The sequence below is a fragment of the Salvelinus namaycush genome, chromosome 33, assembly GCF_016432855.1.
Source record: "Salvelinus namaycush isolate Seneca chromosome 33, SaNama_1.0, whole genome shotgun sequence".
NCBI lineage: Eukaryota > Metazoa > Chordata > Actinopteri > Salmoniformes > Salmonidae > Salvelinus > Salvelinus namaycush.
This window is the reverse complement of record NC_052339.1, coordinates 5,073,842-5,101,739: the sequence shown is the minus strand read 5'-3', so window position 1 is coordinate 5,101,739 and position 27,898 is coordinate 5,073,842. Positions and strand designations below refer to the sequence as shown.

The 27,898-nt window shown below is 45.6% G+C and overlaps 1 protein-coding gene across 1 annotated transcript; it reads right to left on the bottom strand.

The window, feature by feature from the left end:
- Positions 1-435: 435 nt before the first annotated feature.
- LOC120027786 (5-hydroxytryptamine receptor 5A-like) lies at positions 436-21,417 on the bottom strand. Its single transcript, XM_038972813.1, has 2 exons — positions 20,692-21,417; positions 436-765 (listed from the first exon to the last, which is right to left on the bottom strand). Exons 1-2 carry the CDS (start codon positions 21,415-21,417, stop codon positions 436-438), a joined length of 1,056 nt encoding a protein of 351 aa, XP_038828741.1.
- Between the last annotated feature and the right edge of the window lie 6,481 nt (positions 21,418-27,898).

The window sequence follows — 27,898 nt, the reverse complement described above, 5'->3', positions numbered from 1 at the left end:
AGTGGCTGTCCGTGTGGTTCAGCTTGAGCCTGAGCCTCAGCCCCATTCTCTGCATCTGCCTTATCCCCAGCCTTAGTCTCAGCCACAGGAGGCTGCTGAGGGGAGGATGGCTCATAATAATGGCTGGAATGGCACGAATGGAAGGGCATCAAACACGTGGAAACCATTTGTTTGATGTATTTGATACCATTCCACTTATTCTGCTCCAGCCATTAACCACAAGCTCGTCCTCCCCAATTAAGGTGCCGCCAACCTCCTGTGGTCTCAGCCTTAGTCTCTGCCCCAGCCTCAGTGTCAAATGAAATGAAAATTTTGGCCAATGTTCTGTGGTCAGAGACGATAGGACCCGCTGATTTTAACCGTTATTTTACACTGTCAGTTTTGTCCTCCAGCCCTCGTCCTCCAGCCCTCGTCCTCCAGCCCTCATCCCCAGCCTCAGTGTTGGCGGGAGAACAGGTTCTTCAGGGCGTTGTTGTAGTTCTTGTTGAAGGCTGTGTATATTAGCGGGTTGAAGAAGGAGTTGGAGTAGCCCAGCCATAGGAAGATGCTCTTCCAGATGGGCGGGATGTCGCAGTGGCACAGCGGGATGATGAGCTCCGTGAGGAAGAAGGGGATCCAGCAGAGGACAAAGACGCCGATCAGTATGCCCACCATCAGCGCCGCCTTCTTCTCCTTCTGCTCGCGCCACGTGTCGCCGTCCATCTGAAAGGTCACCGTAGCGTGGCGCACAGTAAACACCATCTGGGGCTGCCGCGATGCCTCCACCTGTCAATCAAACAGTCAGCCAATCAGTTAGTCAATCCAATCAGTCAACCAATTAAGAAATTAAAGAACCGACCAATCAATCTGTTTTTAATTGCAGGCGTTCAGTTTTACATTTGTTCATTTTACATAAGCCATAACTTGTTTTGTTCTCAGTCAATTAGTCACTTAGTCAATCAAACAGTCAACCAATTGATACTCATCAGTAAAAGAACCAGCCAATGAATTAGTTAATTGAGCAACTAGTCAGCTAGTTGAACCTTGTGCGCAAGTCAATAAACGTATCAATTAAAAATAAGCAAAATAGTGTCTGATGAATCAATCAGCCAGGCTACAGGTCATGAACTACAAGCCCCGCCAGAATTCAAGCAGCAAACCTGGTTTCAAAAAACAAATAAAGCTACACCTCATGGCACAACGCCTCTCCCCCATGTGACCTACTTGTTGTCTGTATGTAAAGTCTTTTGTCTGTAATGTGTTTTCGTTATATGTCGGAGCCCAGTAAGACGAGCTGTCGCCATTGGCGTCCGCTAATGGGGATCCTGATTAAATCAAATCAAATCAAAAGCCATCAGCCTCACACAGAATAAATGGAATGAAAACACCATCCTACAATCTTTCTGCCCATTTCTCCTCTCCAGGCACCCGCCCTGTTATAAGGAGCCTGATGAAATAGTGTTTGTCTCTACACCTGACCGCTGCAGGTCATCATGTACGAGCTGTTTACAAACCTACACTTTCCTCCCGGCAGATCACACCTGGGTTGCACGTCCCAAATGGCCCTCTATGGGCCATGGTCAAAAGTAGTGCACTAAATAGGGACGCAGTCCCTGGTCTATTAAAACTAGAGTGGCAGGTAGGCCGGCAGCCTATTGGCAGCAACAACAACACCAGGCGCTCTAAGACTGAAGTATAGAGATGTATAAAGAGCTTAGTCAGAATTAGTTGACGTTAATTCTTACAGAAATCAATAAGGGCTAGGATGCCAGGGAGACAAATGGAGAGAGTTATTCCATTTGCAGCAGAGGATAGGGGTTAAAAGCATAGTGTCTAGGGGGAAGTTGCTGATGCCAAATTGAAGGGTAGAGCATATTGAACCCTGAGGTACTGTGGAAAAAGGGTTTGCAGTTTGAAGGGGAATCTGGGATTGTTAGATCAATTTGTGTGCTTTGATGAAATATAGCCATTGATTCTTGAAGAATATAATTTATAAATGCCTCACAGACTTAGTTCAACTGTCTTATCACATCACAACACAAGATACATTATGTACTTTTTATCTCATTCATGGCAGTCCTTGCATCCATAGATCTGTCTATGATTTTGATATTGGTTACATTTCTCTAGTCCCATCCCTCAGCTGTTTACCAAAACAAGTGTCCACTTTGTTGTTGTTGAATCCAAGATTGCCTCTTTGACAGTGTATATGGATGTAATACTTTAAGTACAGATATCTGGGACTGTGATATATGAACGCCTGACTCCTGTCAATAGATTACGGTTTTCTTAGTGGTGAAATGTGAAATGTCATTTTCAGACAAAAAGGTAGCTAACTATCAGACCCTAAGTGACTTAACTACATTTTTGTGGAATTTAAAGACATGCTCGGGTACTTTGGCGTCAAAGAAAATACTTTTGAAACCTCCTACATTGGGCTGGAGAATGAGGAGAATTACTGTTTTACCTCAATTACCTACGAAATCCTTCGTTTTGAAAGCGATTGTTTTCTTGAAGATGTGCCACAACATTTCCCCTACATTTCCCCCCACGTGGGCCAGTCTCCTAGCAATTTGAGTTATAGCCAATGAGCTTCAGTCCCTCAAATTTCAGTGACAGCTATCAAGAGGCCTGCCCAGCATTATCCAATGAGGTTGCAGGGCGGGCCCAATAATTCAGTGGACACAGAAGAGAGAGAAAGAAAGAGCAATAACGTGGTGCACATATCTGCACATACAGTGCCTTCGGAAAGTATTCAGACCCCTTTACTTTTTTCACATTTTGTTACGTTACAGTCTTATTCTGAAATGGATTACATTTTTTTTTTTGAAATCCTCAGCAATCTACACACAATACCCCATAATGGTTTTTAGATATTTAGCAAATGTATAAAAAAAACTGAAATACCTTATTTGCATAAGTATTCAGACCCTATACTATGACACTCGAAATTGAGCTCAGAGTGCATCCTGTTTCCATTGATCGTTCTTAAGATGTTTCTACAACTTGTTTGGAGTCCACATGTGGTAATTTCAATTGATTGGACATAATTTGGAAAGACACACACCTGTCTATATAAGGTCCCACAATTGACAGTGCATGTTAGAGGAGAAACGAAGCCATGAGGTTGAAGGAATTGTCTGCAGAGCTCCGAAACAGGATTGTGTCAAGGCACAGATCTGGGGAAGGGTACCAAAAAAAATCTGCAGCATTGAAGGTCCCCAAGAACACAGTTACCTCCATCATTCTTAAATGGAAGAAGTTTGGAACCACCAAGACCTAGAGCTGGCCGCCCGGCCAAACTGAGCAGTTGGGAGAGAAGGGCCTTGGTCAGGGAGGTGACCAAGAACCCCATGGTCAATCTGACAGAGCTCAGAGTTTCTCTGTGGCGATGGGAGAACCTTCTAGAAGGACAACCATCACTGCAGCATCCACCAATCAGGCCTTTATGGTAGTGACCAGACGGAAGCCACTCCTCAATAAAAGGCACACGACAGCCTTCATGGAGTTTGCCAAAAGGCACCTAAAGACTCTCAGACCATGAGAAACAAGATTATCTGAATGCCAGGTGTCACATCTGGAGGAAAACTGGCACCATCCCTGCGGTGAAGCATGGTTGTGGCGGCATCATGCTGTGGGGATGTTTTTCAGTGGCAGGGACTGGGAGACTAGTCAGGATCGAGGGAAAGATGAACGAAGCAAAGTACAGAGCAATCCTTGAGGAAAATCTGCTCCAGTGTGTTCAGGACCTCAGACTGGGGCGAAGGTTCACATTCCAACAGGACAACGACCCTAAGTACACAGCCAAGACAACGCAGAAGTGGCTTCGGGACAAGTCTCTGAATGTCTTTGAGTGTCCCAGTCCCAACACCCAATCTAAAGATCAACTTTACCTATTAATGAACTAAGAGGGAATGTTCCTGGTAAACCTCGAAATGTCTCCTGAATTCTGAAAACTCTCAGGAATTAGCTTAAAATGTTAAATATATAAAAAATGCAATAAGATGCTTTTCATATTAAAACATACAATCATAAAGATGTAAACCATTATCCCAAGAAACTCATCCAATTATTGAATATCATTGATAAGCTAAAGCTTTTTTCTTCTTCTCATATGGTTTGGCACATTGCTCAATGCTCTAAAAACCATTACACAAATCAACAAACCGAATCGAACATCCAACATCTCTGGAGAAACCTGAAAATAGCTGTTCAGCAACGCTCCTCGTCCAACCTGACAGAGTTTGAGAGGATCTGTAGAGAAGAATGGGAGAAACACCCAAATACAGGTGTGCCAAGTTTGTAGCGTCATACCTAAGAAGACACAAGGCTGTAATTGCTGCCAAATGTGCTTCAACAAAGTACTGAGTAAAGGGTCTGAATACTTATGTCAATGTAATATTTCAGTTTTGATTTTTTAATACATTTGCTAGTATTTCTAAAAACCTGTTTTTGCTTTGTCATTATGGGGTATTATGTGTAGATTATGATCTTTTTTAACTTTAAAAAAAAACAATTTTAGATTAAAGCTGTAGCTTAACAAAATGTTGAAAAGGTCAAAGCGTCTGAATACTTTCCGAATGCACTGTATGTGACATATTACGCAATTTTCGTGGACCACTTTTAGCCTGTGAGTGCTACTTTCAGAGCTACTGGCTATAAAGTAACCAAAAGTACAGGAGAATCTCTTTAAGACATGCAAACGAAGGTAATACACAAGGCATAAGCAATAACGACCCTGTTTGATGTTGTTTGATAGTCTCAACTGGATTAAACATAGCCGATTCCTTTTGTATACCAAGTAGCAGTAGTCTACATATCAATATCACTTCCTATTAGAACACAGTGGTTCTACTCCACTGAGCCATTCCAGGGGGCTGGGGATTGCGTTGAAACATGGGTTGAAAGTAAGCCCGCCTGAAGTGCACTCAGAGATACCCTACCGGAAACAGTCATGATAAAAACATGTTGCAAATACAATAATTACACAGTAACAAATTTCATTGTACCACGTAAAAAAGTATTCAACCTGTGTTTGTATTCACAAACCCCTGAAAAGCTAGCGTTTGTTCTTCCTAAATACATTTCAAATGTATTGGAAACAGGTTATCAAGTTATGCCATGGAACATGTTAGAATGTGTTAATGCTGTGTGTAATTTCCAGTAGGGCTCCGATCGCGGCCTGCGTGCTTCCTTGTGTTAAGATGTTATCACAGCTAATATTCACGACTCCTTTTGTGCACGCTGTTAACTGGGCTGACCTTGATCCAAACACCCATGTATACAAAGTACCATACCACAGATAAAACAGCTTAACTTTTCTCCATAGAAAATGAACTGACTGAACTAATTCAGCTGAAATACCACAGTTCTAGAGGGTGATAGTTGACTGTCTAATTAATTTATGTGAAAACTAGAGGAAGTTTTTACTGAGGGTGTATATGGTGATAAATATTCATGCTAGGTGCCAATTAGTTTCTATTGTTTGAGTGCGGTATAATTTAATAAAACATACGGAAGCTGAAGGATTTTTTCTAATGACCTACCAGTCTATAAGAAGTCTACTTTTAACCATCTCCAAATCAGTGAAATAGCCGCAATACATTTGAGCTGTTTTGTAGCAGCCAATTCTCTTAACAAACCCGCGGAACTTAAAAGTGTATGCAGGGGTTTGCTTATTGAATATAGCCAGAGAGAGAGTAGAGGCCAGAGTTTGGGTCATTTCCACAAATTAAATTTAAATTCAATTCCCTCTCCCTATACATTCCATCAATTCTAAGTCAAGAAAAAAAAAATACAATTCCCAATTCAATATTCTGCCACAACAATTCACATAATTAAATTCCTTCCCTTCTTTCAACTCAATCCAAACGGAACCCTATTACGTCAATTCATGGCAGATTTCAAAGACCAACTTTACCTAATAACGAACTAAGAGGGATTCCTGGTAAACCTCAAAATGTCTCCTGAATTCTGAAAACTCTCAGGAATTAAGGGAACTATCTTAAAATGTTAAATATATAAAATAAGACAATAAGATGGTTTTCATATTAAAACATACAGTCATAAAGATGTAAACCATTATCCCCAAAAACTCATCCAATTATTGAATATCATTAATAAGCTAAAGCTGTTAAAAATAATGTCTCTGAATGGTTTGGCACATTGTGGGAAACAATGCTCCATGCTCTAAAAACAAATACACAAATCACCAGACCTTTTTTATGAGATAGGGACACACCTAAAACACATTCGCTACACATTTATTTATATTCAATGTAACATTTACACATCATGTTGTCAAGTGCTTAAATGCAAAGTTTGAAACAAGATTCATGATAGAAATTAGAGGATCTTGCAGAGCTGTGGGCATGTTTGCAACACTCCCTGTGTGCTTTTCCCCAGAACAGGGTTCAGTTCCCGTCTCCACCTTTCATAATATGTGTGTCTAAATAAAGCAAAAATACTAAAGGTAGAGTGAAATTCCTTCTCCATAAATGAGAGCTTTATTAATTCAGGAGTTAAATTAACACTTTTTAACGCTGTAAAAGAACCGTTGGTGTTAATAACCAGAGTTGAATGTAATTCTTACTCTGTATAAAGTTAAAGATTGAGTAAGTAAGAAATGTGTCCACAAATGTTCTCGAAATGTCAATTATATGTGAATAGTTTATGATTAGTGAATGCCATAATGCTGTTATTTTGTTAGGTACTTCTCCCTATTAGCTGACATTTTTCAAAGCCATTTTACCTGTCACGCTAGCTGCTCGGTTCATACAGATTCACAATTCATGGGAATGTAGTGCAACACGGACTGACTCCCTCTGAGGCACATGTTGCTAGGCAACTCATCCAGAGCTAAAACCAGTGAGAGAAACACGCTAACAAACGTTTGTGCTATGAAATGAAATAAATACTGCACTCTGACCCACAAAACGTATTCGCTAGAGTTATGATGGTGTTGTTAGACAAAGCAAGAAAAGTGAACTTCAAAACGTGATGTAGTTGTATTGGAATTTGCAACTGTTGTTGGTAAGTAATGAATCAACTAGCTTCTGACATGACTTACCATTATTATTATATTTCCCAGCGTGCTCTATTGCAGGTAGATTTTTTAATTTGTTTGTTTCAATATCCATGTATTTGCATGTACATTGATTAATTGATCTTATGCTATACAAAGATAAATAACATACATTTTTCTAAACTAATACAATCCGTTAGTAGTTGGATTTATTGAACCCGTTACTAAGATGATTGTTCCAGTTTAAATGTTTAAGTCGGTCTTCTTTGTCCAATTAACTCTACCCTAGCAGTCATTTTTAATGCAGGTTGTGGGTAATTAGTAATTTACATGTGTAGTAGCCTAGCCTATTTACCAACCAAAAGCCCTTGACCTGTCTGATGGCAAATTAATGTGATTTTGCTTCACTGAATGTTAATCTGTATATTTGGTTATTTTAACTCTGGCTTCGTTTGCTAATCTACCACAGATCAGACACATTTAGCATGCTATAACGTAGCATAAATCAAGTGTATTGTTTTGCTATTGGCTCATAGGCAACGTGAAAAGCCTGTTGAAGTTGTTAAATATTGCTATTATTTTCTGTGTGTATCATGATGAAGATAGTCCTAATGTAAAACCCTACGCCTGCTCTCTACTAGGCGTAGAAGAGCTTACGCCCGGGTGGTGCAACAGGTATCATTTTTAGGTCCAACGTAGAGTGCATTTAACATCTGATGTAGAGTTATGACCCACTTATGACCAACTGGTGCAACCGGCCCCAGTTGTTGGATATCCTAACTCGGGCTGGATTCCAATAGGAATTACATATCACTTTGCAAACCAGCATAATGTGACTTGCCCAATGTGGCCTACAAACCAAGACTTTCAGACCAGTGTGTTATGGTAAAACTAGGCGGTTGAGGTACAGCCTTATATGATATGTGATGTATTGCCATAAAGGGTTTGATTTCATGGATAAAATATTCACTTAGGCGCTCACTTAGTGAAGGGGAATTGAGTGAAACAACCATGTCTATCACAAGCAAACACAGTGGTAATTAGGAAGTTCACTATGAAGGCACACTGGGATATATGCAAATATTTGTGTGTATTTGGACAGACGTTAGAATTTTCACCCATGATTGTGTTTATTAGTGACAAAGACTAGGTCGTTGGATTCACTTTTTTTGGCTTTTATCTAGGGTTCCATAAAATTATGTGTTCATAAGTGTGTTGAAATACCAGCAGGTCCGTCTTTGATCATCTGTTATATCCATATCACAGCAATAAGAAATAATTTTATTTGCACACCAGATCAGGCCATTTTATGAAATTATGTTGACCTTCAGGCTGATGTTTAATTCCAATTATACAACGGGTGGTTTAGAATTCCCATTGTTAGAGCCTCTCCTGCCCATGATAAATGAGACAACATACACATGGCCACGTTCATTTAAAGTGGAATCGTTACGTCGTTACCTAGCAACGCACTACCACAACTACTTTTACAACTACTAGTCTTAGCACCTGTAACTCGTCATGGATGATTTTAAAGTTACTCTTGATTTGTTTTATCCACTAATGTTTAATGAATGGTGCCAACAAGAAGAGGAGGAGGATATTAAATAAATTAAACAAGAAGAAGAGCAAGTTGACCAGCAACCTGAGCCTAGCTTTAACGTTAGACATGCAGAAATCAGTAATGTTAGCACTGGTATAGACAACATAGAAAAGAAGCAAAGTGAACAAGCTAGCTACATCAAGACAAACCAACTGGGCAGTGAAGTGGTCCCGTGTGGCTCAGTTGGTAGAGCATGGCGCTTGCAACGCCAGGGTTGTGGGTTCAATTCCCACGGGGGGACCAGGGTTCAATTCCCACGGGGGGACCAGGATGAATATGTATGAACTTTCCAATTTCTAAGTCGCTCTGGATAAGAGTGTCTGCTAAATGACTTAAATGTAAGTGCTTTCTGGAATGGCTGTCAGAAAAGGGTATGAACATCGATATGGTAACTGTTTCAAAACAGGAGAATGATAATATTCTCTGGAGTTTATACGCCACCTACTGAATAAGGTGTGGTTTGATTTGCAGTTGCACTTTTGCCAAAGACACAATGAAGGAAATCACAAACTGAAGCCAGACTCATTCGTGATAAAAGACAAAAATGAAGAAACCAAGAACCATAAAAATCCAATGGAAAGAGACGGAGAGAATCGTTGTGGCTGCATTTATGAGAACCTAGGAGAATGAGCCCTGCCTCGTGGAAATGTGCAATTCAGTATCATAAATAAATAGCTGTCGATGCTGTGACTATATGAAAAAAATTGTCATTGTGGTTTCTATTCTGATCTGTTGTATCAATGTCTTTGCTACAATGTTTCAGTGCTGTTTTCAGATCCATGGACAGCGCCCCTATACAATGTTTTGATCCGTTATTAAATTTTCCTACGCACTGCGCTGTTTTCAGAACCATGTAAAGCCTCCCTAGAAACCAAGGTTCTGGAACTATCAACCAGCGCTTGGGCAGTTTTGCTTTCCATGGCAGTCAATACGAATAGAACTAACGACCAGAGAACGCCTAAAATGTCACTTGACATCCAGTCTCAGTGAATGTAGCATCATTTTTTGTTTAAAAAATGGATGGTTTGTGAAATAATCTTGATTTTAATGCTGGTAACCCGTTGTATAAAAGCTGTAATACACTTGAGTCGGTTTCGCCTCATGGCTATGACCACATCACAGCCATGATAAAAATGTCATAACACATGGCCTCTCATGTATTATTGCTTAATTGATATCCAGCCAAATGGCACATTTACAAGATTTGGAATAATTCATCACCCACCTTTTCCATTCAGACTGATTATAGAAGATAGTGAGCATGAAATTGATAGGACAACCTAAGATATATGAACTGGTGTCACGACTTCGACCGAGGCAGGCTCTCCTTCCCGTGCGGGTGGCGTTCGGCGGTCGTCGTCACCGGCCTATTAGCTGCCACTGATCCTTTTCTCCCCCTCCCTATGTGGTTATTGGGTTCACCTGTTGTGTATTAGGGTTAATTAGTTGGGCTTATTAGTCAGCCGGCCCGCACGTTTCTTTGTGCGGGATTGTTTGTTTGGTGTTGGTTTTGGGCTACGTGTTTTCTGGACTGTGTTCCTTTCCCCCGTGTCTGGGGTTGGTTATATAGTACACCCAGTGTGTTAGTAGGGTGGCCTAGTTTGTCCGTGTTCATTAAATAACATTTTGTATTGGCACCTGCTGTTTCCTGCGTTTTGACTCCACACTCCGACACCCAGGCCTTACAGAATCCCGCACCACAATGGAGTCAGCAGGAGCAGCGGCCAACCCTCTCCCATCGATGGAGGAACGGGTGCTCCAGCATACCACTGTTCTCCACCGTATTGGATCAGCGATGGATTCGATGATGGAGCGAATGGACCGATGGGAGAGGAGTGGTTTCCTCTCTCCACCTTTGGCTCCTCCAGCCCAGGACTCTCCATTCCTCGGCTCCAGCGCTCTCCGTCTGACACTCCCGAGGGATTATGATGGATCGGCGGCGGGGTGCCAGGGGTTCCTACTCCAACTGGAACTGTACCTTGCCGCCGTAAGACCCACTCCCTCGGGAGCGGAGAGGGTGAGTGTCCTCGTCTCCTGCCTCACGGGTCGTGCTCTGGAGTGGGCCAACGCAGTCTGGAATGGCCCAGACTCGGCGAAGGAGCATTACCCAGAGTTCACCCGCCGTTTTCGGGCCGTATTTGACCATCCTCCAGAGGGCCGAGCGGCGGGAGAACGACTGTTCTACCTTAGGCAGGAGAAGAGGAGCGCCCAGGATTACGCGCTGGAGTTCCGGACCCTGGCTGCAGGATCTGGGTGGAACGACAGGGCCCTTATTGATCACTACCGGTGTAGTCTCCGGGAGGACGTCCGCAGGGAGCTAGCATGTCGGGACACCGCTCTTTCTCTGGATGAGCTGATTGACATGTCCATCCGTCTGGACGATCTGCTGGCTGCCCGCGGGCGTTCTGAGAGGGTCCTGTACGTTCCACCACCCAGCCCCTCCGCTCCTATTCCGATGGAGTTGGGAGGGGCTGGGCCGAGGGATACCGGAGGAGGAGGCTCTCCCTGCACCAGCTGTGGTTGGAGAGGACACACGGCCGATCGGTGCTGGGCGGGTCCGTCTGGGAGTCGAGATGGCAGGCGGAACGCTTCCCGATCACCCCAGGTGAGTCAGCACCAAACTCACCCAGAGCCCCCTGTTAGTCACATGTTTGTCTTGATTTTTTTCCTGAAATTTTTTCCCTCTTCCCAGCATAGGGCGCTAGTCGATTCAGGCGCAGCTGGGAACTTTATGGATCGCGGACTCGCTCTTAGGTTAAGGGTTCCGCTTGTGCCGATACATTCTCCCTTTCCCGTGTACTCCCTAGATAGCCGGCCATTAGGGTCAGGGGTGGTCAGGGAGACCACGGTCCCCCTGGACATGGTGACGCAGGGGAATCATAAGGAGCGTATCAGCTTTTATATTATTGATTCGCCTGCGTTTCCAGTGGTGCTAGGGATTCCCTGGCTGGCCCGGCACAATCCTAAAATTTCGTGGAGACGGGGTTCTCCAGGGGTGGTCAAAGGAGTGTTCTGGAAGGTGTTTGGGAGTTTCCATCGGTGCCACGTCGGTGGAAAGTCCAGACCAGGGTTCCCCGGTGTGCATTCCCCCCGAGTATGCCGATTTGGCAATCGCTTTCAGTAAAAAGAAAGCGACTAAATTACCACCTCATCGACCGGGAAGGGATTGTGCGATAGATCTCCAGGTAGACGCTGCGCTTCCCAAGAGTCACGTGTACCCATTGTCCCAAGAGGAGACGGTGGCTATGGAGACATATGTCACTGAGTCTCTGGGACAGGGGTACATTCGGTCCTCCATCTCACCCGCATCCTCGAGTTTCTTTTTTGTGAAGAAAAAGGAGGGAGGTTTGCGTCCGTGTATTGATTATAGAGGTCTAAATGCCATCACCGTAGGGTTTAGTTACCCACTACCTCTCATTGCTACGGCAATGGAATCATTTCACGGAGCACAGTTCTTCACAAAATTGGATCTCAGGAGCGCGTATAGTCTGGTGCGTATTCGGAAAGGAGACGAGTGGAAAACCGCATTTAGTACCACATCGGGTCATTATGAGTACTGCGTCATGCCATATGGGTTAAAGAATGCTCCAGACGTTTTCCAATCCTTTGTAGACGATATTCTCAGGGACCTGCACGGGCAGGGAGTGGTTGTTTATATCGATGACATTCTGATCTACTCAGCCACTCACGCCGCGCATGTGTCTCTGGTGCGCAAGGTGCTTGGTAGACTGCTGGAGCATGACCTATATGTCAAGGCTGAGAAGTGTGTGTTCTCCAAACGAGCCGTCTCTTTTCTGGGTTATCGCATTTCCACCTCGGGCGTGGTGGTAGGGAGTGACCGCATTAAGGCCGTGCGTAATTGGCCGACTCCGACCACGGTAAAAGAGGTGCAGCGGTTTTTGGGTTTTGCCAACTACTACCGGAGGTTTATCCGGGGTTTTGGCCAGGTAGCAGCTCCCATTACCTCACTGCTGAAGGGGGGTCCGGTGCGGCTGCAGTGGTCAGCAAAAGCGGACGGAGCTTTCAACAGGTTGAAGGCGCTGTTCACGGATGCGCCCGTGTTGGCGCATCCGGATCCCTCTCTAGCATTCATAGTGGAGGTGGACGCGTCCGAGGCTGGGGTAGGTGCCGTGCTATCACAGCGCTCTGGTACGTCACCAAAACTCCACCCCTGTGCTTTCTTCTCGAAGAAGCTCAGTTCAGCGGAGCGTAACTATGATGTGGGGGACCGGGAGTTGTTAGCAGTGGTCTGCCCTGAAGGTGTGGAGACACTGGCTTGAGGGGGCTAAGCACCCTTTTCTCATCTGGACCGAACACCAGAATCTGGAGTATATTCGGGCAGCTAGGAGACTGAACCCACGTCAAGCAAGGTGGGCCATGTTCTTTACCCGATTTCAGTTTACGTTAACATATAGACCGGGCTCTCAGAACGTAAAGGCGGATGCACTGTCCCGTTTTTACGATTCGGACGATCGGCCCACCGAACCCACTCCCATCCTTCCCGCCTCAAGGCTGATAGCACCAGTGGTGTGGGAAGTGGACTCGGACATCGAGCGGGCGTTACGGGCGGAACCCGCTCCTCCTCAGTGTCCGGTGGGGCGGAAGTACGTGCCGCTTGGTGTTCGGGACAAATTCATTCGGTGGGCTCACGTTCTACCCTCCTCGGGTCACCCTGGGGTGAAGAGGACGGTGGGGAGTCTTCGGGGGAGGTATTGGTGGCCTACCTTGGCGAGAGACGTTAGGGTTTGTGTTTCCTCCTGTTCGGTATGCGCCCAGAGTAAGGCTCCTAGGCACCTTCCTAGAGGGAAGTTACAACCCCTCCCCGTTCCACAACGGCCTTGGTCGCACCTGTCCGTAGATTTTCTGACCGATCTTCCCCCGTCTCAGGGGAACACTACGGTACTGGTGATTGTGGATCGGTTCTCGAAGTCCTGTCGTCTCCTCCCGTTGCCCGGTATTCCTACAGCCCGCGGAGGCATTATTCACCCACGTCTTCCGGCACTACGGGGTGCCGGAGGACATCGTTTCTGATCGGGGCCCCCAATTCACGTCCCGAGTATGGAGGGCGTTTATGGAGCGTTTGGGGGTCTCAGTCAGCCTGACCTCCGGGTATCACCCTGAGAGTAATGGGCAGGTGGAGAGAGTGAACCAGGAGGTGGGTAGGTTTCTGCGGTCGTATTGCCAGGACCGGCCAGGGGAGTGGGTGAGATACATTCCCTGGGCCGAAATGGCCCAGAACTCACTACGCCACTCCTCTACTAACGTGTCCCCCTTTCAGTGTGTATTGGGGTACCAGCCGGTCCTGGCACCATGGCATCCGAGCCAGACCGAGGCTCCTGCGGTGGAGGAATGGGTGCAGCGTTCCAAGGAGACATGGAGGGCCGTCCAGGAATCTCTCCAACAAGCCAGTGGACGGCAGAAGAGGAGCGCTGACCGCCACCGCAGTGAGGCCCCCGTGTTTGTACCGGGGGACAGGGTCTGGCTCTCGACCCGAAACCTGCCCCTCCGCTTGCCCTGCCGGAAGCTGGGTCCGCAGTGTGTAGGGCCCTTCAAAGTCCTGAGGAGAATAAACGAGGTGTGTTATCGATTACAACTCCCTTCCTATTATCGTATTAACCCCTCGTTTCATGTGTCTCTCCTCAGGCCGGTGGTAGCTGGTCCCCTGCAGCACGGTGAGGTGCCGGAGGTCCCTCCTCCCCCCTCTGGACATCGGGGGGTCCCCGGCGTACACGATACGGGCCATTCTGGACTCGAGACGCCGGGTGAGGGGCCTTCAGTACCTCGTGGATTGGGAGGGGTACGGTCCGGAGGAGAGGTGCTGGGTACCGGTGGGGGACATTTTGGATCCGTCGATGCTGAGGGATTTCCATCGCCTCCATCCGGATCGCCCTGCACCTCGTCCTCCGGGTCGACCTCGAGGCCGGTGTCGGCGCGCTGCGGGAGCCGCGCGTCAGAGGGGGGGGGGGGGGGTACTGTCACGACTTCGACCGAGGCAGGCTCTCCTTCCCGTGCGGGTGGCGTTCGGCGGTCGTCGTCACCGGCCTATTAGCTGCCACTGATCCTTTTCTCCCCCTCCCTATGTGGTTATTGGGTTCACCTGTTGTGTATTAGGGTTAATTAGTTGGGCTTATTAGTCAGCCGGCACGCACGTTTCTTTGTGCGGGATTGTTTGTTTGTAAGTAGTGGTGTTGGTTTTGGGCTACGTGTTTTCTGGACTGTGTTCCTTTCCCCCGTGTCTGGGGTTGGTTATATAGTACACCCAGTGTGTTAGTAGGGTGGCCTAGTTTGTCCGTGTTCATTAAAGAACATTTTGTATTGGCACCTGCTGTTTCCTGCGTTTTGACTCCACACTCCGACACCCAGGCCTTACAACTGGCTCCATCCTCTCAATCACGGGTGCAATAAATCCAACTACTAACAGATCAGAGTACATAAAAAAATTAGCAAACGAATAATTAAAAAAATGTACTTGCTAAACAGCATGCTGGGAAGTGTTAATCAGCCCCCTGAAACCATTTCAAATGTATTTTTCCAAAGCTAAAATGTAAGCAATAAAGAATAATTTAGTAAACAATACTGGAATTAAGCCCCTATACACTGAGTGTACCAAACATTAGGAACACCTGCTCTTTCCATGACATCGACTGACCAGGTGAATCCAGGTGAAAGCTATGATCCCTTATTGAGACAATTGAGACATGGATTGTGTATGTGTGCCATTCAGAGGGTGAATGAGCAAAACAAAAAATGTGTGCCTTTGAACGGGGGATGGTAGTACTGTAGGTGCCAGGTACACCAGTTGGAGTGTTTCAAGAACTGCAACTCTGCTGGGTTTTTCACACTCAACAGTTTCCTGTGTGTATCAAGAATGGTCAACCACCCAAAGGATATCCAGCCAACTTGACACAACTGTGGGAAACATTGGAGTCTAGATGGGCCAGCATCCCTGTGGAACAATTTCGACACCTTGTAGAGTCCATGCCCCGACAAGTTGAGGCTGTTCTGAGGACAAAAGGGGGTGGAACTCAATATTAGGAAGGTGTTCCTGATGTTTTGTACACTCAGTCCACCCAAATTACAAAATTACAATGTTGTAGTTCATAGACTGCTTAAGGGTAAGGAAACCAATATGTAATGTGGGTGAACTATCCCTTTAATTGGGATACATATTGCACATCCTCATTAGAAAACATTTTAATGTAATGCATATACAGTACTGTATATATTTATAATTATTTGATCAAACATTATGTGTTCACAGTAGTGTGTTGAAATGATTTAAAACAACATGTGTGACTTGGGGTGGGTATTCTATCTTCTATTATTTGTATTTCTATGTTTTGGCCGGGTAGGGTTCTCAATCAGTGTCACGTTCGTAGTAAGGAGGAGACCAAGGCGCAGCGTGATAGGAATACATTCTTCTTTAATTAACGAAGAACACATAAACCAACTAATAAAACAACAAAACGAACGTGAAGCTATGATAAACCGAGTGATGACACAGGCAACTACACATAGACAACTACCCACAAATACAGGTGGGAAAAGGCACCTAAGTATGGTTCTCAATCAGAGACAACGATAGACAGCTGCCTCTGATTGAGAACCACACCCGGCCAAACACACAGAAATACAAATCATAGAAAAAGGAACAAAGAATGCCCACCCAAATCACACCCTGACCAAACCAAAATAGAGACATATAAAGCTCTCTACGGTCAGGGTGTGACAGTACCCCCCCCCAAAGGTGCGGACTCCGGCCACAAAACCTGAACCTATAGGGGAGGGTCTGGGTGGGCATTTCTCCGCGGGACGTGGACCCTCGCCACCAACCCCGGACTGGGCACCCTTGTAGCGGGCCCCGGACTGGGCACCCTTGTAGCGGGCCCCGGACTGGGAACCCTTGTTGGGAGCTCCGGACTGGAGGGCGTCTCTGGAAGCTCCGGACTGAAGGGCGCCTCTGGAAGCTCCGGACTGGAGGGCGCCTCTGGAGGGTCCGGACTGGAGGGCGCCTCTGGAGGGTCCGGACTGGAGGGCGCCTCTGGAGGGTCCGGACTGGAGGGCGCCTCTGGAGGGTCCGGACTGGAGGGCGTCGCTGTAGGGTCCGGACTGGAGGGCGTCGCTGGAAGCTCCTGACTGGAGGGCGTCGCTGGAAGCTCCTGACTGGAGGGCGACGCTGGAGGCTCTGGATTGGTGGGCATCGCTGGAGGGTCCGGACTGGAGGGCGTCGCTGGAGGGTCCGGACTGGAGGCAGGCACAGGACTCACCGGGCTGGAGGCCGTTTCTGTAGGCTCCGGGCTGGATGCAGGCACAGGACTCACCAGGCTGGGGAGACACACATGAGACCTGGCTCTAGGAGCAGGCACAGGACTCACTAGGCTGGGGAGACATACAGGAGGCCTCTTCCTTGGCCGAGGCACCGGATACACTGGGCCGTGGAGGCGCACTGGCGGTCTCGAGCGCAGAGCTGGCACCACCCAGACATGGGAGGACATCCTAAATGGCAAAGGATCCTGGACATGGGAGGAGATCCTGGCGGGAAAAGATCGCCTGCCGTGGGAGCAGCTGGAAGCAGAGAGGAAGGTGGAGGCAGCGAGAAAGAGGGCCCAGGATTACACAGGGTCACGGCTGACACTAAAGACCGGGAGGCCACTCCCATTTATTTGGGGGGGGGGGGCACACGGGGGGTTTGGCTGAGTCAGGTTGGAGACCTGAGCCAACTCCCCGTGCTTACCGTGGCGAGCGTCGTACTGGTCAGGCACCGTGTTATGCGGTGGAGCGCACGGTGTCTCCAGTACGCGTTCTTAGCCCGGTGCGCTACATTCCAGCTCCCCGCATCTGCCAGGCTAGGGTGAGCATCCAGTCAGGACGGGTTGTGCCAGCCCTGCTCTCCAGACCTCCAGTGCGCCTCCTCGGCCCAGTATATCCTGCGCCGGCTCTGCGCACTGTCTCCGGTACGTCTGCACAGCCCAGTGCGTCCTGTGCCAGCGCCCCGCATTTGCAGGGTGAAGATAACCACCCAGCCAGGATGGGTTGTGCAGGCTCCAAGCTTGAGACCTCCAGTGCGCCTCCACGGCCCAGTGTATCAGGTGCCTCTGCCAAGGACAAGGCCTCCTGTATGTCTCTCCAGCCTGGTGAGTTCTGTGCCTGCGCCCAGAACTAATCTTCCTGTATGTCTCCCCAGCCTGGTGAGCCCTGTGGCAGCTCCACATACCAGACTGCCCATACGTCTCCTCACTCCAGTGATGATCCATGGCACTAAGCCTCCAGTGATGATCCATGGCACAAAGCCTCCAGTGATGATCCATAGCTAGAAGCCTCCAGTGATGATCCATGGCAAGAAGCCTCCAGTGATGATCCATGGCACGAAGCCTCCAGTGATGATCCATGGCACGAAGCCTCCAGTGATGATCCATGGCACAAAGCCTCCAGTGATGATCCATGGCAAGAAGCATCCAGTGATGATCCATGGCACGAAGCCTCCAGTGATGATCCATGGCACGAAGCCTCCAGTGATGATCCATGGCACGAAGCCTCCAGTGATGATCCATGGCACGAAGCCTCCAGTGATGATCCATGGCACGAAGCCTCCAGTGATGATCCATGGCAAGAAGCCTCCAGTGATGATCCATGGCACGAAGCCTCCAGTGATGATCCATGGCAAGAAGCCTCCAGTGATGATCCATGGCACAAAGCCTCCAGTGATGATCCATGGCAAGAAGCATCCAGTGATGATCCATGGCACGAAGCCTCCAGTGATGATCCATGGCACGAAGCCTCCAGTGATGATCCATGGCACGAAGCCTCCAGTGATGATCCATGGCACGAAGCTTCCAGTGATGATCCATGGCACGAAGCCTCCAGCGACGGTCTTCAGTCCGGCGCCTCCAGCGACGGTCCCCAGTCCGGCGCCTCCAGCGACGGTCCCCAGTCCGGCGCCTCCAGCGACTTTCCCCAGTCCGGCGCCTCCAGCGACGTTCCCCAGTCCGGCGCCTCCAGCGACGGTCTCCAGTCCGGGGCCCGCAACGAGGGTGCCCAGTCCGGGGCCCGCAACGAGGGTCCTCAGTCCGGGGCCCGCAACGAGGGTCCTCAGTCCGGAGCCCGCTTATGAGGGTCCTCAGTCCGGGGTCCGTGACGAAGGTCCCCAGCCCGGGGTTGGCGATGAGGGTACCCCGCACCAGAGGTGCCACCAAAGTGGGATGAGCCAGTGGTGGAGCGGGGTCTGCGTCCCACACCTGAGCCGCCACCGCGGATAGATGCCCACCCAGACCCTCCCCTATAGGTTCAGGTTTTGCGGCCGGAGTCTGCACCTTTGGGGAGGGTACTGTCACGCCCTGACCTTAGAGATCCTTTTTATGTCTCTATTTTGTTTGGTCAGGGTGTGATTAGGGGTGGGTATTCTATGTTCTATTATTTGTATTTCTATGTTTTGGCCGGGTAGGGTTCTCAATCAGGGACATCTGTCTATCGTTGTCTCTGATTGAGAACCATACTTAGGTAGCCCTTTTTCCCACCTGTCTTTGTGGGAAGTTGACTTTGTTTATGGCACATAGCCTTTAGCTTCACGGTTTGTTTTGTAGTGTTTATTGTTTTTTTCGGCGTCATATTAAATAAAGAAAATGTACGCTCACCACGCTTGCGCCTTGGTCCAGTTCATTCAACAGCTGTGACAACATGTGCATTCAATTTCAATGCTAAATACATAAACTCCAGTAACTGGAACTTGCACAATTATAATACAATTTAAGTTTTACTTTTATAAATTCCAATTCCAATCCAAGGATGTTTTTATTTTACAATTAAATTCCATTACAGACCGCCTAAATTCCAAATAAATTCCAATTCCATTCAAAACATTTCTTACAGTTTAAATGTAATTCCAATTCAGACAGTCTAAATTTCAATTCAATTCCAATTATATGTACTTTTACAGATTGCTGCAATTCCAATTAAATTCCAAGTAAATTCTCCACTTCATGCTTGAATTCCAGAATTTAGAATAAATTTAAAAAAAATGTTGAATTGACCCCAACCCTTGTGGAGGCAACATGGAGGCAGCTCCATTTGAACAAGCTTGGGTGTGTTGAGTGGGTCTGCATCCCAAATGGCACCCCGTTCCCTATTTAGGTCACTACTTTTGACCAGAGGCTATAGGGCCCTGGTCAAAAGTAATGCACTTCATAAGGATATGGTGCCATTTGTGACGCAACCTGGGTGTCTGGTCTATGCCAGGGGCCTTGCTGATTAAAGAGAGCCGCTGTGGTGAGGACAGTACAGTGACCCCTAGCCTTGTTGAACATGATGGGTATTTATAGGCCACTGTGTCTACAGTATAGCCATTAATACCAGCCGCTTCTTCACTTGCCACTGCTTCTTGATTCTTCCCTGGATTAAATGTCCGTCTGTATGGGGAACACATTATCTCCCACCCTCTGTGTGTGTGTGTGTGTGTGTGTGTGTGTATTTGTGTGTGTGGATGCGCATGTGTGTGGGCCTATGTAACAAACATACATGTGTACACGCCTCCATGTGAATTGTTCCGTTGAGTGTGAGATACAGTACACACAAGCGTTAGAGAACGATACACATCCTGCAGCACCATCACAACACCATCAGAACACAGCTCAGAATGCGCTGTGGTGATGACATGATTGGCTACTAATTGCCCAGCAACCGATATGAGAGCGACAGCATATCCTCATCAGTCGATAACAATGTGATATGCACCTCAGGAGCAGATATGAGAAAGCTATAATGACACTGATATAATTGAGGTATGTTCAGATAATTATTCAGATCGTGTTTGAACCATTATCTGAACATTGATTAGGGTTGATTATGTCCGTCAAAAATGCCAGAGGAGCTGTACGAGTGTGTCTAAGTAATAAAAAGGTAATGAAATCATCTGATTATTAATGCCATGCTATCCTACTGGTAGTTCATCATGTGGATCCCACATGAAACAACCAACCATGCAGCGGGCAAAACTAGTTGAAAAATAAATAATTTGAAAAAAGTGTTTTTGATGTAATTCTAACCAGTTTTACCCGCCTGGCACGGTGTAAGACTATTGTAACAAAAGTACCTCAATCACCTCAGCCATAGGCGTGATGGTGTTGGTCTTGCGCGAGCCGATGCGGAACTTGGCCGCCTTGTAGATCTTCCAGTAGACGAAGAGCACCACGCACAGCGGCAGGTAGAACGCTCCGAAGGTGGAGAAGATGGTGTAGGAGGGTGCCTGGCTCACCTGGCACTCCATTCCCTCCTCTGAGTAGGTCTCCCCCCAGCCGAACAGTGGCGACAGGGAGATGACTGAGGACAGCAGCCAGGTGAGTACGATCATCACATTGGAGATCCTCTTGCGAGTCTTGAGCGTGTACTCCAAGTGTCTGGTGATGGACCAGTAGCGGTCCAGGGCGATGGCGGTCACGTTCCAGATGCTGGCCGTGCAGCAGAGCACGTCGAAGGAGATCCACACTTGGCAGAGCACGCGGCCCAGCTTCCACAGCCGCCCGTTGAGCTCGTGTACCAGGCTCAGCGGCATGACTAGGGCAGCCACCATCACGTCCGAAATGGCCATGGAAGCCACCAGGTTGTGTGGCACACGGTGGAAGGTCCGCACCCTCAGGATGGTGAGGAGAACCAGGAGGTTCCAAACAAAGGTGGCCACCACCAGCATGGCTAGCAGAGTGAGGGTTAGCACGCTGAACACCGAAAACGGACGGTAGAAGTTCCCTGCTCCATACCCCAGGTTGTCGCTGCCGGCCCCGCTGATGTTGGTGGTCACTAGGCTCATGTTGGGCTCAGTCATGTTCAACAGTGTTCAGCAGCGGTCACACAGCCCAGCTGGCTGAATTTGGCCAGACAGGTCTGTCACAGGGAAGGCTTCTGATATCCTGCAGTGTAGAGAGAGATAGAAGAAGAAGCTTATTAGGGGCTCTATTCAATCAGTATCGCTGAAGAGTTACAAATTGCGTGATAGAAATGTGAAGGTAATTTCCGATTGAACCGACATATGCAGCGTTCACCGTGAATGCAGTCTACGCCAACTAGGGTTACAAAGGGTTGGAAACTTTCCGGTAAATTTTCGGAATATTTCTGGAATCTTTCCATGGGAATTTTGGCAATTTTGTTTAAATTCATCAAAAAAGTTAACTTATAACAGTGAACCTTTTTTGTGGGATACACATAAGGCAATTCTAGGTCTTGTGGCATATTTTGGTTAAACTATCCCCAATTCAATGGAATTGCAATCCTCTGCACGCACAGTGCATTCTTCCATCATATGTGAAGTGCACTCTTCCATCACATGTACAGCTGATTCTCAAGATCTTGCACACTAATGAGATGCTATTGAGCCCACACTACATGCTTTCTGGTAAGTTTTGATTACAATACTGGATGGGTTGAATATATTTTATGTGATATAGATTATTTTTTGTTAACTAGTAAATAGTAGCCTACAGCAAAGTGTGTTAAATCATTTCTAACTTGTTAACAATTTCTGCTAGTTCGTTTTTGCTACCATGTGGGTTTTAGCTTGCTTGAGCCTGCTAACTGAGGAGTGTTAATTCACCTGTTTCCATACATGTTTAATTTTAAAACATTTATCTTACAAAGGAGTTGTTTAACTGCTTAACTATTTATCTGTACATGGAATTGTATTTGGTTTTTTTAACAACAAAAAAATCTAATCTTTACAGGAAAATACCATGTGTGGAGACATTTCACTGCAGCTAATGTAGAAGGAAAAGCTGTGTACATTTGCAAATACTGTGCCAAATCATATGTGAAGAATGCAACAAAGATGCAGAATCATCTGGCCAAGTGCATATAGTTCCCTCAGTGCTCACAACAAGCAACCTCTGACAAAAGTCCCTCTACTTCTATTTGAGGTGAAAATTATGAATCAGACACCTTATCGATAGCAGCAGCTATGAATCAATGGAGGAACGTAGTAAGAGAAATGCTGATGAATGTCTTGCTCGAGCTGTGTATGCAACTGATTCACCTCTGATGCTCACAGGCAATGTGTATTGGATTTGCTGGATGCAGAGTTCAACAGAGTTCAACAGAGTTCAAGTGAAGGTCAAGCAAATCATAGAGAAAGCAGACTGTATTGAGATCATCTCTGATGGGTGGTCGAATGTTCATGGGTAAGGAATAATTAACTACATAATCTCCACCCTTCAACCAGTATTCTACAAGAGCACAGACACCTAGGACAACAGACACACCGGTCTCTACATTGCAGATGACCTTGGACCACAGAAGGTATTTGCAGTGGTGACAGACAATGCTGCAAACATGAAGGCTGCTTGGTCTAAAGTGGAAGAGACCTACTCTCACATCACACCCATTGGCTTTGCTGCTCATGCTTTGAATCTGCTCCTCAAGGACATCATGGCACTGAAAACAATGGATACACTCTACAAGAGAGCCAAGGAAATGGTTAGGTATGTGAAGGGTCATCAAGTTATAGCAGCCATCTACCTCACCAAGCAAAGTGAGAAGAATAAAAGCACCACATTGAAGCTGCCTAGCAACACCCATTGGGGTGGTGTTGTCATCATTTTTGACAGTCTCCTGGAAGGGAGGGAGTCTCTCCAAGAAATGGCCATATCACAGTCTGCCGATATGGACAGCTCCATCAAGAGGATCCTCCTGGATGATGTATTTTGGGAGAGAGTGGTAAGCAGTCTGAAACTCCTGAAACCTATAGCAGTAGCCATTGCACGGATTGAGGGAGACAATGCCATCCTGTCTGATGTTCAGACTCTGCTTGCAGATGTAAGAGAAGATATCCGTAATGTCCTGCCCACTTCACTGTTGCTCCAAGCAGAGGAAACTGCAGTTCTGAAATACATAAAAAAGCGTGAAGACTTCCGCCTGAAGCCCATACACGCCGCAGCGTACATGTTGGACCACAAGTATGCTGGCAAGAGCATCCTGTATGGTGCAGAGATAAACAAGGCCTATGGTGTCATCACTACCGTGTCTCGTCACCTTGGCCTGGATGAGGGCAAGGTTCTTGGCAGTCTGGTGAAGTACACTTCCGAGCAAGGGCTTTGGGATGGAGTTGCAATATGGCAGTCGTGCCAACATATCTCATCAGCCACCTGGTGGAAGGGACTTTGTGGATCTGAGGCTCTTTCCCCTGTTGCCTCCATCATCCTCCAACTCCCACCAACATCAGCCGCCTCAGAGTGCAACTGGTTCTTGTTTGGGAACACGCACACCAAAGCACACAACAGGCTGACCAATACAAGGGTTGAAAAATTGGAGGCCATCCTGGCAAATTTGAGGCTTTTTGAGCCTGACAACAAGCCATCCTCAACAAGGTTGGAAAGTGACAGTGAAGATGAGGCCTCAGAGTCTGATGTTCAAAAGGTGGAGATTGAGGAGGTCCAGGGAGAAGACATGGAAACCTGAGAGGAAGACAACCAAAGCTTTAGTTTCTCGACTATCATTTTACAGTTGTATGTTGAAAACGTTTTTGGGTGATGCGATGGATCATTGGAGATCATTCAATATTCCCTTTCTGTTCAATTCGGAACAAATGTTTATTTTTTTCTCTGTTGGAAGGATTTAATCATTTGCAATTATCTTTACTTATGATTGTTAAGAGTCAATGTGCAGCAGATGGGACGGAGTCAGGCGCAGGACACAGAGAATGAGTAATAAAAGACTTTACTCAACCAAACAACTAAATATTCCACGCAGGGAAAATAATCCAGCTCACAAAATTATGCGACAGTTTAACACAGAACAAACACGCACAAAACCATGAGGGAACCAGAGGGTTAAATAAGGAACATAATTATGGGAATGGAAACCAGGTGTGTACAATGAAGACAAAACAAATGGAAAATGAAAAGTGGATCGGTGGCGGCTAGAAAACCGGTGACGTCGACTGCCGAACGCCGCCCGACTTCGGGGGAAGTCGTGACAATGATAAGGTAAAAGGTTAATGTTTCTGTCTCCATATGATATGGTAAATATATCCAATGCAAAAAAATCTACATTTAACTGGTATTAATATTAATTTGCATATATTTCCGTTAATTCCCATATATTCCCATTAATTCCCACGGAAAGTTCCCACCTCTGAATATTCCCCAAAATGGGCAACCCTACCGCCAACGCAGGAACATTGCCTTTAGATTTCAATTGGGCTTTAGTGCTGAACTTCCTGCGACATGCATTGAATAGAGCCCTAAGTCATGCCAACAGAAAACATGGGTCTTGATAGACTTGACACGTGTCAATGGTCACAACCATATCAATTGAAGCGTTGAAGCTACAAGCAAAGGAAACTGTGAAGGGCATTGAAGGAGAATACTTTTATTCAGATCATTGTTCCGATTTTGTTCACTGGATTTGCACATTCCCTGTGACAGCACTACTTTATTCTGGTGTGTCATAAAAGACGCTGTTTGGTAATTTGCTCACAACAGTAGAAAGCTTCCTACAACTTTCATACTTGATTGTGATATCCAGTTAATAAGCAGCTGAGGTACTCTACTACATCCTTGATTCTGACTAAGAACATAAGTATTCAGTTACAGGGCACAAACGCCCACATTCTACCTCACAAAAAATGCATGACATACGAAAAGATCTACATGGAATACACAATTTAGTGTTTGTAACTTTTGAAGCTTTAACAAGGCTTACGCAAGAGTATGAGTACCTCAACTGCTTATGCATATCCCACTGTTAGGACAGTTAACACTTTGTTATAATAGTTCAATAATAATGTTATTATATTTACATTATCATATATATATATATATATATATTTTTTTTTTAACATTTTCATTTCACATTCAAATACAATTACAAATTCAGTGCATTACGTTGTACATAACATGGATTTATAAAAACACTACCAAAAAGTACCGTAACCATATAAAAATAGCAAAACTCCTAAAAAAAAGTGCTGTTCTGCAGAACCTGACCAGTATTATATATATATAATGATTTTACTAACGTTTTTACTAATGGTTAACATGAATGGCATTTACTCTCATGGGTGGCCAAAAAATAACTACATGAAAACCATGCCCCCAATAGGCCACACCTCCTGACAATAACCTATGGATTACTTTAAAGGTTAGAACAGTCAAAATCATGTTTTTCTTTCAATTGGATGATATTTGGATGACACCATAGCATGATGACCAAAGCATGACGAATTACTGTTGCTACATTGACAAAGTTTGATCAAAAAGTTACTGGTGCCCTCCCAGTTCTCAAATGGTTGGATTCAGTAGGTGGGATTATTAAGGGGATAGGGTGACATCACCCATCTCTCATTATAATACCCTAATGGTAACATGATATTCTCTTACCTAATTTAAAATAAGTACCACCTTTGAACCAACATGGGAGAAGGCGTGTTTGCAGAGGGGCTTGGTTTATATAGCTGAATAGCTACTTTACTGGTGCCAGAATTTTACTGTAGCTAGATGTCAGAAAATATAATTAAAAGAATACACTATTCATCTATGGGAAAGATACTTATATATTTCCCCTTTCATCTGTGTCTGGAGTTACAAGGGCTGGCTAGCTAGGGCTTCAGCCATGTCAACACATCATGTCAACACATCTGTCAATGCTGCTGTGAATTGTGTCCTTACAAACTTTCCAAATGGGAAATGTATTAAAAAAAAAGTTTTACATCATTGATTCAATTTCAATGTTGCTTGAGTTGCTTTATGTGTCACCAAACTGCTCAACGCATCCCCGTTTCTTGACACAGGCGTTTCAAGGAGCTCTCAGTCAAGATGAGCTCATAAAAAGAAGCTCTCCTCCCACTCAGCCTGTTTTTTCAAACTTCCTGGTAGTAATCCATTAGAGAAAGAGTACTTTAAATCAAATTTTGAGCATTTCTATCCCCCCAAAAATAGTATCGGTGATATTTTCCTTACTCAAAAGGCCATTTTTATGTGAATCAGAATGACTGTTTGAAGAAGGAAAAAAAACAGCATGGAAGTGAATAAAAACTCAATCTATGTTGAAATTAACCCATGTTTGGGTAATCAGGTTATTTTCAGGTGTGGCTTTCAGTTATTTTTGGCCACCCTACGGGAGTAAATGCAATTCCAGTTCATCATGTTAAGGTCATTTCACTTTACCCTTTAATATTTCTGGATATCACTTATCCTAATATCAAATGAATAATACTATATAAGTACTATAACAAAGTGGTAGCTACCCCAATATTGGGATATGCATAGGTTCTTCACAAACTCATATGTAATTTTTTGATAATCTTTCCAAATCGCGCCAAAACAAAATAAGCTAGACAAGGTGGGACCTTTTGGTGTCTGTAAAATTAATTATGCGAGGAATGTTGGTGGAAACGATTTATTCGGAAATATTGATCTAATAACTATCATATAGAAGTAAACTTTGAGTCACGCGATGACATGTTTTGTGGTCCTCCCACCTTGACTCATTGGGAAAGCGTGCAGTTTATTAGGCTACAGATGAAATACTTTCCTTTGTGTTAAAGTATTTAAGCAAACATACTTTAAAGTACTACTGAGTCGTTTTCAGTAACTGAAAGGTTGCTAGATCAAATCCCCAAGCTGACAAGATAAAAATCTGTCCTTCTGCCCCTGAACAAGGCAGTAAACCCACTGTTCCTAGGCATTCATTGTAAATAAGAAGTTCTTAACTGACTTGCCTAGTTAAATAAAAAAAATGTAATTTCTTTTAGAGGTTTTCCTAAAATTAATACTTCAACACGACGCCTGAATGTATAAACTTGCCTTTGTGACAGCTGAAAACATGTATTTATCATACCACCCAACCTTTTTGTGAAAATATGATAACCATATGATTTCCCTATCTAAAACAAATCAATCAATGTTGTTATACACAATATACTAATTTACCTAAAAAAATATGGGTGTGGTGGAAATGACAAGGTGTGGTGTAATTGACATCGATGTTAAAAAAAACCCGTATGAAAACAATATTTTATTGCAAACATTTTGAACAACAAACATTTAATTAATTTAAGACAAAGTAAGATTCCAAAAGTAGCCGATGGGCAGAGCTCAAGGAAGTAGGCCAGTGTTTTTGAAAGATGAGCCCAGATAGCAGAGGGGTCATCCGCGTAGAAGAGCTCAGTGAGCAAAGTGAAACTGTATCATTCGTGGTATATCCAAAACAGGTGTGGAGGGTCACCTGCTTGTGAGAATCACCAACGTGAACTGCCTGGATTTCACTGGTGTATTTACACAGGTAGATCTCTCAGGGGCTCAACTTTGGTTTTAGAA